Source organism: Nanorana parkeri, unplaced genomic scaffold (assembly GCF_000935625.1).
Source record: "Nanorana parkeri isolate BGI_ZX_2015 unplaced genomic scaffold, ASM93562v1 scaffold1954, whole genome shotgun sequence".
NCBI lineage: Eukaryota > Metazoa > Chordata > Amphibia > Anura > Dicroglossidae > Nanorana > Nanorana parkeri.
Genome location: NW_017308222.1, coordinates 107,311 through 121,011, shown reverse-complemented (window position 1 = coordinate 121,011; position 13,701 = coordinate 107,311). Strand labels below are relative to the sequence as shown.

Sequence of the window (13,701 nt, the reverse complement as noted above, 5' to 3'; positions counted from 1 at the left end):
GATCTATATTTTTAAGGGTATCTCTCAGTAAGAATAGAGCAACTAAACATACATCAGATCACTCATTTGAACAAGGTATCCATCATATTTAAAGAAGCTTTATGAAACATTTTAACATAACCCTGGAAGTGGGGCTACCCCTTCATTCCAAGGGTTAGGTGCTCGTTTTTGTCTAGGTTCAAGAAAGTTATACTCACCCGAATCTCCAAGCCGGTCAGCTGTCACAGTGCTTCCTCCAGCCTGCCTCCTCCTCTACTGCAGCAATGGAATCTTCCTCAGCATCCTCACATCGATACACTGTGTACACTTCCTCAGCATCCTCACATCGATACACTGTGTACACTTCCTCAGCATCCTCACATCTATACACTGTGTACACTTCCTCAGCATCCTCACATCGATACACTGTGTACACTTCCTCAGCATCCTCACATCTATACACTGTGTACACTTCCTCAGCATCCTCACATCTATACACTGTGTACACTTCCTCAGCATCCTCACATCTATACACTGTGTACACTTCCTCAGCATCCTCACATCTATACACTGTGTACACTTCCTCAGCATCCTCACATCTATACACTGTGTACACTTCCTCAGCATCCTCACATCTATACACTGTGTACACTTCCTCAGCATCCTCACATCTATACACTGTGTACACTTCCTCAGCATCCTCACATCTATACACTGTGTACACTTCCTCAGCATCCTCACATCTATACACTGTGTACACTTCCTCAGCATCCTCACATCTATACACTGTGTACACTTCCTCAGCATCCTCACATCTATACACTGTGTACACTTCCTCAGCATCCTCACATCTATACACTGTGTACACTTCCTCAGCATCCTCACATCTATACACTGTGTACACTTCCTCAGCATCCTCACATCTATACACTGTGTACACTTCCTCAGCATCCTCACATCTATACACTGTGTACACTTCCTCAGCATCCTCACATCTATACACTGTGTACACTTCCTCAGCATCCTCACATCTATACACTGTGTACACTTCCTCAGCATCCTCACATCTATACACTGTGTACACTTCCTCAGCATCCTCACATCTATACACTGTGTACACTTCCTCAGCATCCTCACATCTATACACTGTGTACACTTCCTCAGCATCCTCACATCTATACACTGTGTACACTTCCTCAGCATCCTCACATCTATACACTGTGTACACTTCCTCAGCATCCTCACATCTATACACTGTGTATATAGAACGTGATAATTTATGGGACCTTAGACTGATGCAGAGGAGGGGGAGAGAGGTTGACGGGACCGGTGCAAGAGTAAGCCAACTCGGAGCATCTGGTGTGTACAACTTTTTTTTTTACCTAAACAAAAAGGAACAGAACAGTTAACCATTGCAGTGCAGGGGTAGCCGCACTGCAAGAGTTAATCGATTTGGAGTTCTTTTTTAAGAAACATCTGTAGGGCCATGCCACCAAGCATAGAGCTTCTAACTCCATGCAGCTGTCTCCTTCACAGCTGGAAAGAAGGGAACCAAAACGGTTGATTTTTGTACTTCTCATTACTCAGCAATGATAACAGGACTGGGAAACGTGTGACTTCATAAATTGGTTCAGTCTGCCCTGCAATACCCTGACCAGTAGTCACAATAGATAACCAAAGAGAATTAAAGGGTCAGTCCATCTGAAACTGATAATCTGGGTCTTCAGTTATATCCACATTTTCAGTTGTAAAAATATGGGAGATTATATATGTGGAGCGCGCACATGGAACCTTTGCTCTTGTTTATGGAACATAATTCCTAAAAATTAGAATTAGCTTTCAGATTGCTGCCTTATTAACTATCACGGTCTGGGAACCGGGGCACTGGTGCACGAGAGCTCCGGGTTTTGTGGAGCAGGCTAGAGTAGCGTGCTGGAGTGAAGCCTGGGGTACAGGGGGGAGGACTCAGAAACTAGGGGTCTGTGCGTTATCGGGAGCAGAAACTCTTGATTGTTACGGCTGCCACCTGTTGACTACCGCAGCACCCACTTTTCTGAAGGACTTTTGCGGTCAGGAGTGCAATGGGACCATGGACTTTCTGTGCGTTATCGGGGATGCACTAGAGGCGCAGGATCTAAGAAGGGACAGGTCTTCCACAGCACCTCTAATGGTGAGGATGATTGGCTGCTGGACACCTTCCAGGTTGTGGCCCTCTAGTGCACCCGCACAGACTCAGGAACTGATGCAGTACCGGGGCTCTGGACGGAAGGCAGACGGGGCAAAGCCTGCACACACACAGCAGTACAGCAAACACAAGGACACAGGATCAGGAGTTCAAACAAACAGTGGGAAGGGAACACAAGAAGACAGCAGAGAGACAGCAAAACACAACTATCTTTACATAACAGAGGAGCGAGGCAGTAAGGACAAACAGCCACACAGGTGGAAGACAAACTCACAGGAAGCAGGAACTCACAGGGAGCACAAGGGAATCACAGGAGACACAGGAAACAAAGCAGATAAATGGCAATTCGCAGGTATCCAAGGCAAATAGTACACACGGGGGTCCGGTAACGACTTGTTACTCGAACATAAGGCAACAAGTGAGCTGAACATTTAAGACTGAAGTTCAGCATGGATTGGCAGGGAGCCGAGCATCTGGGACAGGAGGCAAAACCCGGCTCTGGATCATAGCACAGGGAAGTGTGACATTAACCATTTTCGATGAAGAAATTGTAAAATAAAGTGAAGATCCATATTACCATATTTTATATAATGTTTATATATTCCTTCATATTTTTGATATTTTGGATTCAGTGTTTCCTTCTTTTGTTCCCAGCTTGCTCTGATCTTTCCTGTCTCCTTATCTTCAAGCCATGTTGGAGAAGAACCAAACCGTAGTCACAGAATTTCTGCTTCTGGGATTTGGAAATCTCCATGAACTCAGAATTTTACTTTTTGTCCTTTGTTTGGTCATCCACATCAATGCCGTAACAGGGAATGTTCTTGTCATCGTCTTGGTTTTGGTCAACCAGAGTCTCCACTTTCCCATGTACTTCTTTCTCAGCCAACTGTCCTTGTCGGAAATCCTCTTCACTACCAACATTGTGCCCAGCATGTTATGGCTGATACTGGTCGGCTGTGGGAGAGTATCGGTTAACAGATGTATATCTCAGCTGTTTTTATTAGGTGTCCCCACCATTAATCAATGTTTGTTGTTGGCTGCGATGTCCTTTGATCGACATGTGGCCATCTGCAAACCATTACATTACACCATCATCATGACCTTCAAACTTCAAGTTCAGATGTCTCTCTCCTGCTGGTTGGTGGGCTTTACATTCTCATTTGTAATATATATTCTTTTAGATAGGTTGGAGTTCTGCGGCCCGAATATTATCAATCACTTCTACTGTGACATTGCTCCAGTGGTAGAACTTTCATGTTCGGACACTTCCGTTGTTATGTTGGTCACTTCTCTTCTATCTTTCCCTGTTGTCATTTCTCCATTTATCTTCATTTTGGTCACTTACATCTCCATCCTTAGCACCATCTTGAAGATCCCGTCCAACACCGGGAGGCAGAAGGCCTTCTCTACCTGCAGTTCCCACCTGACCGTTGCTTGTCTTTATTATGGAACTTTGTCCTTCCTTTATATTTTCCCACCAAGCAACAACTCTGTTAATGTCAACAAAGGTCTGTCTTTGCTTTACACCCTACTGACACCGTTGTTTAACCCTCTGATCTACAGCCTGAGAAATCATGATATTCGGAAAGCCATTAACAGACATATTAAACAGTGGACTAAATATCCAATTAGGTAGACTCTGTGAAGGTGGAGAGGAGGTTCTCTATTGTGTTCTGAAACAAAACCTCCAAAGAATAAAAATGATTGAGGGAAAGTATAAAAGTAATAGCTAGGTGGCCTACTTTCATGCTGATTCCATGGTCTTAATGCTTTCTCAGTTACTAAACCAGACCAGATATAGAAATCTGGAGTTCTAGCTTTCAGTTTGTCTAACTTTAAGGGCTCATTTGAGCGGGAATCGGCCGGCACGTGCAGCTCCGTGCTGCGTGCGCGGCCGTATGGGGCAGCTTCCGGGAAGGACAGGTGCTGTGTGTGATTAGTACGCAGCCCCCATCCTTCTCTATGGGACTACGCGGTCGTACGCCGCCCTATACTCATCAGCCCTGCACATTCGTGGGGGTCATACACTGTCATACACTGACAGGATGGATCCTGTCTGCGTCCAAGCCAGGACACATGCACCCGTACAGACCTGCACTTGAGGTGAGCGTAGGGGGGCGTATGGCCGCGTAGTCCCATAGAGAAGGATAGGGGACTAATCATACACAACACCTGTCCTTCCTGGGAGCTGCCCGATACGGCCGTGCACGCAGCATGAAGCTGTACGTGCCGGCCGATCCCCGTGTGAATGAGCCCTAATGCTTATTTCAGGTCAATGGCTCAAACAATTAAAGCCAGAGACAATCAGACAATTAACATTTTCAGAAGGAGGTTAGCGATGATATTATAGGTTCCTTTAAATAAACACTCTCACTTTACTCATTTAGGACAAGCCCTCTTTTCCCTTTCTGACACAGTGATACTCACCTCCCACCTAGTGTAACATACTAGGCACTTCCGGATATTGGGGTGCATGGAACCTCCTACCAGGTTACAGGGGTCTAGCGGACAGGCACTAGTGGACAAACCTATTGTCCCATGAGGGAGAAGGCGGTTCCACCACTCTCTCCACACTGACATTTGATGGAGGATGGAGAAAGAAGTGGTGAGAGATTGCCATCAGTGGGTTGGGGTAGGTAGTGGGGTTTGCCTTAAAGGAGAACTATGGGGTCAGGGCTTTTCCCCATAGTTCTCCTTAGGGTAATGGGAGGACACAAACTAGCGTCCTCCCGTCACCCTAGGCTCAGTATACCGCGAGCTACAGCTCGCGGTATACTGAGACGCCGCAGCCGGAGCGGATCCCGACATCGATGTCGAGATCCGCCCAGCTGCGTGAGTGACAGCTGGCTCTGCCTATCTAGAGGCAGAGCCAGCTGTACCCGCCCCCTCCCCCATCCGTTCCACCAGTCAGCGCTGGTGGATCGGAGCAGGGAGGGGGGGCAGAGAGCCGTGACAGGATCGAGAGGTGAGCGAATGCCGGTATGTGTTGGCTCACCTCCCGATCTACTGAGCCGACCTGTGACAGTCTCATTGTCACAGGTCGGCTAGAACTATGAGGTGAGTGAAAAGCACCCACCTCATAGTTCTCCTTTAAGTGGGCAAAGTGAATTTGTCTTTTTAATAATATTAACATTAATTAGTAATACCAGTAATCGGAGCTCTTGTTGCATTATTTTTTGCCAAGCTGCAAAGGCCTTGGTCTATATCTTCATTCTTCAGGCAGTAAATGACCCGGAATGGTTCAGACGTTGTAAATTAATTTTTAAAAGCCACAGATTTAAAGAGCCCGCATTTATATGTTCATATATTGATATATAGATCTCTTAATGGAAACACAGCAATGAAAACCTAGCCAGGTATTGGCCTTTCACTACTCTATCCATACCTACAAAAATAAAATGTTTTGTGTGGAGAATCGCTCGCATCCTTCTTTAATCTTCCCTATAATGCGTACATTCTTCTTCCACTTTGTCACCAAGGGTTTCTGTCTCCACATAAATTTAGCTAATCAAAGCTGAATGTAATTAAGTACAGCAGCATGTTAACTTAAAGTGACATTAAACCCTCAGATTTTTTAACATAAAACAATACTGTAATGTGCGCCTTACTGTAATCCATGGTTGCTTCCCTTCTCTTTGCCGCTCTTCCTCTTAAATCTGTATCCTTTCTCATGCTGGGCAGAACTTCTGTTTTGCAGCAGACTGCCTTGTCTCTGGAATGGATACACGGTGTCTGTGTGTAGGTTTGCAACCTGAGCCAGCACTACAGGAAGAGGCACTCAGCTGCAAAGGGAAGTTCTCCCCAAGCATGAGAAGACATGAGGATTTAAAAGGAAGAGCAGCAGAGAGAAGGGAAACAACCATGGATTACAGTAAGGCGCACATTACAGTATTGTTTTATGTTAAAAAATCTGAGGGTTTAATGTCACTTTAAATACCGTGCCAAGATGACTTCTACAATCATTAGTGCTATGTAGCAGCATTGTTCAACCTATTTTCAGTCTTGGCAACCTTTAAAAGTTTACAAAATCTCAAAGCACCCCAATCTGAAATGTAAAAGATGTACAAAATGACATGTAGCTGCTCCAAAATCCTTACCAGACCCTTATCCCAGGGGGTGTGGTATCGATTGTGAGAAGGGGACCCCATGCAGAAATACATAAAAATGGAGTTTCTTTTTCACCTTAGAGTCCCCCCCCCCTTGATATCAGAGCCCCTCTTTCACATCAGAGTCCCACTTTACCATAGGAGCTCCCTTAACATCAGGAGTCCCCTACTTTCAAATTAGAATCCCCCCACTCTCACAATAGGAGCCCCCTTGATATCAGAGTCCCGTGCTTTCACATCACAAGCCCTGCTTCACATCAGAAGCACCTCATTCATATCAAGAGCCCTCTTCAGTTCAGAAGCCCCACCTTCGTATCAGGGGCCTAAATTACATCAGGAGCGCAGTTCATATCAGGAGCCCCACTTTCACATCAGAGTCCAACCCTTTAACATCAGACTTCCACATCAGTGTCTCCTCTTTTCACATCAAAATTCTCCCTTCACATCAGAGTCCCTCCTTGACATCAGAGTCTTCCCTTTACATTAGAGTCCCTCCTTCACATCAGAGTCCTTCCTTCACATCAGAGTCCCTCCTTCACATCAGAGTCCCCCCTTCAAATCGGAGTCCCCCTTTCACACCAGAGTCCCTCCTTCACATCAGAATCCTCCCTTCACATCAGAGTCCCCCCTTCAAATCATAGTCCCCCTTTCACACCAGAGTCCCTCCTTCACATCAAAATCCTCCCATTACATCAGAGTCTCCCCTTTCACATCAGAGTCCCACCTCCACATCAGAGTTCCCCCTTCACATCAGAGATTCCCCTTCACATCAGAGTTCCTCCTTCACATCAGAGTTCCTCCTTCACATCAGAGTTCCCCCCTTTAACATCAGAATTCCCCCCTTTAACATCAGGAATTTGACTGATGAAGGCACCGGACAGGTTCCAAAACTTTAAACTGGAAAAGATGGTACATGCATGAATCTATAATCAGCCTTTATAGCAGGGCGTCTATCTTAAAAGGATTGGTGTGCTGGTGACATTTCTACAATTTCACTATTTTTGCAGATCGCACTGGACCGGAATGCAGGCACAAATGTGCCTGCGTTCCGGGTGCGGGCAACCGCAATGTGGGCGGGGGGCATGACTGCGGTGCCATTGACTTCAATACAACCCCACGCCCCCTCCCGCCCCTGAACGCCGGCCGGCTTACATTCCCGCCCCCAGGGAGCCGGCTTTCATTCATAACTGGGGACACATAGTACTATGTGTCCCCAGTTATTTACAAACACTGGAGTGATCAGCTGACCGCTCCAGTGTTTGTCCTGCACAGTGGATTGGTAGATATCTCTGATGTGTACCGATCCTCTGCTGCTCGACCACGTACAGGGGGGCTCATCTTTTCCTCTGGATCTGCGCTGCTCTCCTGAACAGAGGCAGCGGGGATCCGAGAAGAAGTGAAAGAACCGCTGCAGCCCGTGGTGGAGGGTGGAGCCGCTGTCACAGAACTAAAGCCGAGCGGTGAGGAGAGAGAGAGGCGCCGGCTGTCAGAACCTGGCCGAGCGTCTCTCTCTCTCTCTCCTGACTGATCGGCCTTAGTTCTGTGACAGCGGCTCCGTCCTCCGCCGCGGGCTGCAGTGGTTCTTTCACTTCTTCTCTGGATCCCCGCTCATACAGATGGGGAGAGCAGCGGGGATCCAGAGAAGCACCACGGGCGGGAGGAGAGGCCATCGAGATCTACCGCTGATTGCTACGCTGTCGACTGGTAGATCGCGATCGACCTTATGGGCACCCCTGCTCTAAATGATCCCATGGCAAATTAAGCAGGCATGGGTCATATCAATTTTTTTTTGTAAAAGAAAGTAGAAGTTTACTTTACAGCACTGCTGCACTGACAAAAAAAGTAACCAATAAATGTAACATAAAATTGTTACATTTCTTACCATCCTCACCCTACTGGTGGACCCCAATCCACTGGTGGAGCCCCCTCAAAAATCCATCACCTTTAAGTGGATGGGCCACCTTACTCCCACAATGCAGCGCTTGAACCAATCTCCAGGCTTGAGTCTCATGGATGAGGGTGGTGGACATGCCTAGGGGGGTCTATCTATCAATGTTTTCACCCAAGGTTTACACAACTTTTAGTTGGTGGGTATTTGTATAGGAGTGTCTTACTTTGAGAAGTTGTTTTTTTCCGTCATGGAGTTGTTTTCGTTAATTGAACAGAAATAACCTGCGTTGCTACCGAAACAACATCAATTCTCTAAGCCCTAGTTTAAAAATGAGTAACATTCTTTAATCAGTCTTCTGATATTAGATTTAATGAATTCATCTCTCTAACCAGATGGGGATGTAATCCTCTTGAGTATACAAAACATAATATAAACCATCCTACTGACGTTATTGTATTTATCATTCTGTGAACAAATGATGATTTCTCAGGTACAAAATCTATTTATCTATCTTGTATATGAAAGGGCACATTGGCCTTGCGCCAATCCATTGGAACCAAATCATTAAAGAATCTCCGAAAATTAGATACAATGGCTTTGAGATAAAAAGAGGTAAATTATTTAAGGACACGTGGGTGTAAGTCATTGGGTCCGGGTGCTTTTTTTCACCTTAAAGTGACACTTAACTATTAAAAATCCATTCAAGTTCCTTATCTATTAACAGAAATGTATCTTATTTGTGTATCACTCGGCTGTAGATCCTCCAATCATCTCTGAATTGGTGCTGACGCTGTCCTTCCTTCTGGAGGGGGGCTACTTTGTTCCCCATGGTCCCTGTGTGTGTTTTAAAGTAGTCACCGCTCCAAGCTCGCTCCCGGGATGGACTACAAGCTCAATACAAATAAGTAAACTAAACAAGAGCTTGTAGTCCATCCCAAGGGGGTAGCTTGGAGCGGTGGCTACTTTACAACACACACACAGGGACCATGGGGAACAGAAGTAGCCCCCCTCCAGAAGGAATGACAGTGTCAGCACCAATTCAGAGATGATTGGAGGATGTACAGCCGAGTGATACACAAAAAAGATACATTCTTGTTCATAGTTAAGGTACTTGAATGGATTTTTAAGATTTTCAGGGTTATTCACAAAAGGGTGAAGAGTTTGGTGAAGGGAGGAGAAGTGAACAATCTCGGACAACATAGCTGAACCGGACAGTGAGCTGAATTGGAGAATTTTTCCAAATCAGCTATTTTGGCCTAGATTGTTCACTTCTCCTGCCTTCTCCAAACTCTTCACCCCTCTGGTGAATAACCCTGTTAACTTCAGAGTTTAGTGTGACTTTAATTATTTTCAAAGTCAAATAATACAGGTGGGGTTTTTTTTTGACAGCTAATGTCTTAAAAGGAATCCTATTACAATTTTGAAAAAGAAAATTGATAAATATTTTGGAGGGTTGATCACCAGGTGTAACATTTTACATTGTATTATTATTTTTATGAGAATAATTTTCCTTGTCTAAGAAATTAAATGTCTAATCAAACCCAGGCTAATTCGTTCATCATGAGTGGGAAGATTTGATTATACTTTAAGTCAAAAATTGTCCATAAATTCTGAATTGGCAAATCGCATGAACATGTCCAAATAGCATTCACTTCTGGCATTTCCTTTTTCATTATTAAATATTTTTGTTTTGCCTTATTTATTTTCAGAAGCAATTATTGTTCTTACTTTTTCCCGCTTTGCTCCGATCTTCTGATACCTTCTGGTCTTCAGGCGATGGTGGAGAGGAACCAAACAGTAGTCTTAGAATTCCTGCTCTTGGGATTCGGAAAGCTCCATAACTTGACAATTTTAGTATTTGTCCTATTTTTGATCATTCATATTATGGCTTTATCCAGCAATTTTCTCATCATCGTCTTGGTGGTGGTCAACCAGAGTCTCCATTGTCCCGTGTACTTCTTTCTCAGCCAGCTGTCCTTGTCTGAAATCCTCTTCACCAGTAACATAGTGCCCAACATGTTATGGCTGATACTGGTTGGTGGTGGTAAAGTGTCAGTCAGCAGATGTATTTCCCAGTTCTATTTGTTAGGTGTCCCGACCATCGCTCAGTGCTTGTTGTTGGCTGCAATGTCCTTCGATCGACAAGTGGCTATTTGCAAACCATTACATTACACCATCATCATGACCTTTAAAAACCAAGTTCAGATGGTCACCTCTTGCTGGTTGCTGGGCTTTACGCTGTCATCTATAATATATATTTTCCTATCCAGATTAGAGTTTTGTGGTCCGAATATTATCAATCATTTCTACTGTGACATTGCTCCAGTGGTAGAACTTTCATGTTCAGACACAGCAGCTGTTGAATTGGTCACTTCTTTGGTGTCCTTCCCCATCATCCTTTCTCCGTTCCTCTTCATTTCGGCCACCTACATGTCCATCCTTCACACCATCCTGAAGATCCCGTCCACCACCGGGAGGCAGAAGGCCTTCTCTACCTGCAGCTCCCACCTAACCGTTGTGGGTGTTTATTATGGGACACTAACGTCCATTTATATTTTTCCGCCGAGCAGCAATTCGGTCCATGTCAACAAGGGTCTGTCATTGCTTTACACTCTGGTGACGCCGTTATTCAACCCTCTGATCTACAGCCTGAGGAACCAAGATATTCAGAGAGCCATTAACAAACATATTGAAATATGGAGAGCATTTCAAGCAACGTAGACTCTATTAAGGCAGCGTGCTTACTTCAAAATCAGTACACAGCTGGCCAGCCGTTTCCTTGATGCCAGGTTCAATGAGAAGCTTGTGCACTTCTTGTTTTGCATGTTTTAAAAAAAAAATTCCAATTTCTCCAAATAAAACTATAATGATAATAATATTAATTGCTCTACAAGCTGCTTTGTAATTTCATGCAAATAATACTTGCCTTGCCATTTTCATGCAGTCATGGCTATCTTGCTTTGTTTACTCTTTGTGTACAAAACATCTGAAGGAATCTCATCTTCTGGGATTGTGATTGGCTGACTGAGTTTTCTACCCAGAAGTCTGCACAGAGCTTGAAGTCAAAATACAGACACCCCCTGCAATACAAGTTTAATTTTTGGTGTACAACGTATAAAGAACACCTTGTATAAACATACTAGGCATTCTCTGAATGGACATTGTACCGAGTGAGCAACCCCCTTTGTCTTCAGAGCAGAGGGGAAGCTGCTCAGCACAGGACTATATAGTATCTGGAAGATCACTGTAAAGCACTGTAATAGCTCCGGCTACTAGAGCACTCCACAGGATCCAGGCTAACCGTGTATAGAATATCCATACTTACATATGGGCCACAGTGGAGCCGTGTACGTATGCATGCAAATTTATACCTGGAGTTCAGTTATCATTTGCATTTTTGGGTTTAGATATACAGTATTTTGCTCTCCATGTGCACCGGACCATAGGACGCATGGGTTCTGTGACAACAGCTGCAGCTAGTGACAGCTGAGACAGGCGGCACTGTGATTACAGCGCCACCTGTCTCAGTGATCACACAGAGCAGACGAAGAACGGACGTTCTTCGTCTGCTCTACGAGCTCTGTGGTGAGCTCCCATGCCGTGGTCATGGGTCCCTCAGAGGAGTGGGGGTCCCCGAAAACCACAGCGGGGGCCCCCCGGACACGATCGCCGCCGTCGCTCGATTTGATACAAGTGATCTGATTAGATTACTTGTAATAAACGAGTGGCGGCCCCACGCTGTACATTTAGCTCTGCTTGTCCGGAGCAGGGCTGAATGTACAAAAAAACTACTCGCCCGGCAGCCAAAACTGCATTTCCCCCCGGGGTGTCGGGCGATAGGGATTCGCTCCATAAGACGCACAGACATTTTTGCCCCCCTTTTGGGTGGAAAAAGTGTGTCTTATGGATCAAAAAATACGGTACTTAAAGTGACATTAAAGGCTGTTTTTCTTTTCCCCACCCCAATGTTAGTGTCAGGACTTACCTTAAATCATGCCTCTTTATTCGATCATCTTCTTCCTTACTGTCCTTTTCAGCTGTCCTTCCAACGCTGGTGCGGGTCTCTAATCCAGCGCTGACTCCTCTGTCCTTCTCTTCGCTCATGTCCCACGGAGTCTCTGCGGGTGCATGCCGCTCCATAGATTTACCTTGTGTCTCTCCTCGTCTCCCGGCCGAACATCTGCACTGCACATGCGCCCGCACCAAGATCCTTTGCGGCCGCCCGAGACTATTCAGATGTTCAGCCGGGAGGATGCGGCGAAGACACAGGTAAGTTTAAACCTCTTTCAAAAGGTTTTGTTTTTAAAGATTTGCATATATCCACTGCTTGCTATCCTTATATATATATATATAATATATGCAAAAACACATGAGGGTTTAATAACCCTTTAAACTATTTCTTGTTGGGGTTAACAAAAGATTTAATAGGGAAGAATTTTATGTAAAAAATAAACCTTTTTTTACATTATTTTCAGTGATTTCTGTATAAAATAAAAGATACCCAGGTGCAGCTAAATACAATGTAAGGCTGGGTTCACACCTAGGCATATCGAATATGCGCGTTTGTCGCGCGTTTCGCGGTTAAAAAAATGAGCGGCAAACGCACGTTTCCGAGGGCTACCTGGCTGTATCCCAATGGATACGCGCAGCAAATACGCCCCAAAGAAGCTCCTGTATTTCTTTGGGCGTAGAGCGTTTGCCGCCCAGGTGGGAACCATGCCCATAGGCAATCATTGGTTTTCACATGTTGAGCGTTTTACAGAGCGTAGGAACGTGCTGTAAAACGTCCAGGTGTGAACCAGGCCTAACATTCTTCTTTACATTCTCACCGGCCTTATCCCTGTATAAAGCTATAACAGCGGCTCTGCTACACAAACCGGAACTTGGGCTGTGAATGTGACAGCGGGCCCCTGTGTTTACATTTGTGTGCTTAAGGACTCTAGGAAGTAATTGTTCTTATTTGATTATTATTCCTGTTATTATAGTCCTCTAATGCTAGAAGAATGGGGTTCCTTTCCTGGTTCCTTTCCTACTCCTGAGTAATGAGTGATATGATTCAGATTTAAGGGATAAGATGTAGGAATAGTTTATGATCTTTACTAATCCTCTCTTTGTGGTCTGTAGATGGGTTTCCCTTTTCTGAAGAATCCTCAGGGACCCCCTCATGCTTTTATAAGAGGTTGTGTGATGGCAAGCATAGCCTATTGGTTTTTATAGGAAATTTGCTAAGACTGGTCATGTATCTCAGAAAATCAGGGGCGCCCACAATTTTTCGTCTGGAGATCTACTTTTCAAATGACGAGCTCAATGAGATCTACCAATGAAAAAACACCTGCATTCAGCGGCGGGAGGTGGTGTGGTGGTGCATTGAAGTCAATGGCACTGCAGCCAGGCACCGCAGCCAGGCCCCTCGCCCGCAGTGCGATCGCCTGCACCCGGAACCCAGGCACATTAGTGCCTGCGTTCCGTTCCAGTGCGATCCGCAAAAATGCTGCAAGCACTATTTTAAGAGATGGACTGGAATGCAGGCACTAATGCTG

General features: G+C 45.2%; 2 protein-coding genes across 2 annotated transcripts; both read left to right on the top strand.

Moving 5' to 3' along the window:
- The first annotated feature begins 2,855 nt into the window (after nt 1-2,855).
- Nucleotides 2,856-3,800, top strand: LOC108800200 (olfactory receptor 5V1-like). Its single transcript, XM_018572158.1, has one exon. It carries the CDS (start codon nt 2,856-2,858, stop codon nt 3,798-3,800), a length of 945 nt encoding a protein of 314 aa, XP_018427660.1.
- A 6,137-nt stretch (nt 3,801-9,937) lies between these two features.
- Nucleotides 9,938-10,882, top strand: LOC108800199 (olfactory receptor 10A3-like). The gene has a single exon (XM_018572157.1). It carries the CDS (start codon nt 9,938-9,940, stop codon nt 10,880-10,882), a length of 945 nt encoding a protein of 314 aa, XP_018427659.1.
- The last annotated feature ends 2,819 nt before the right edge of the window (nt 10,883-13,701 follow it).

Excerpts from the sequence above, each read along its gene's own strand:
- LOC108800200 (XM_018572158.1), top strand. The coding sequence starts at position 2,856 with ATGTTGGAGAAGAACCAAACCGTAGTCACAGAATTTCTGCTTCTGGGA.
- LOC108800199 (XM_018572157.1), top strand. The coding sequence starts at position 9,938 with ATGGTGGAGAGGAACCAAACAGTAGTCTTAGAATTCCTGCTCTTGGGA.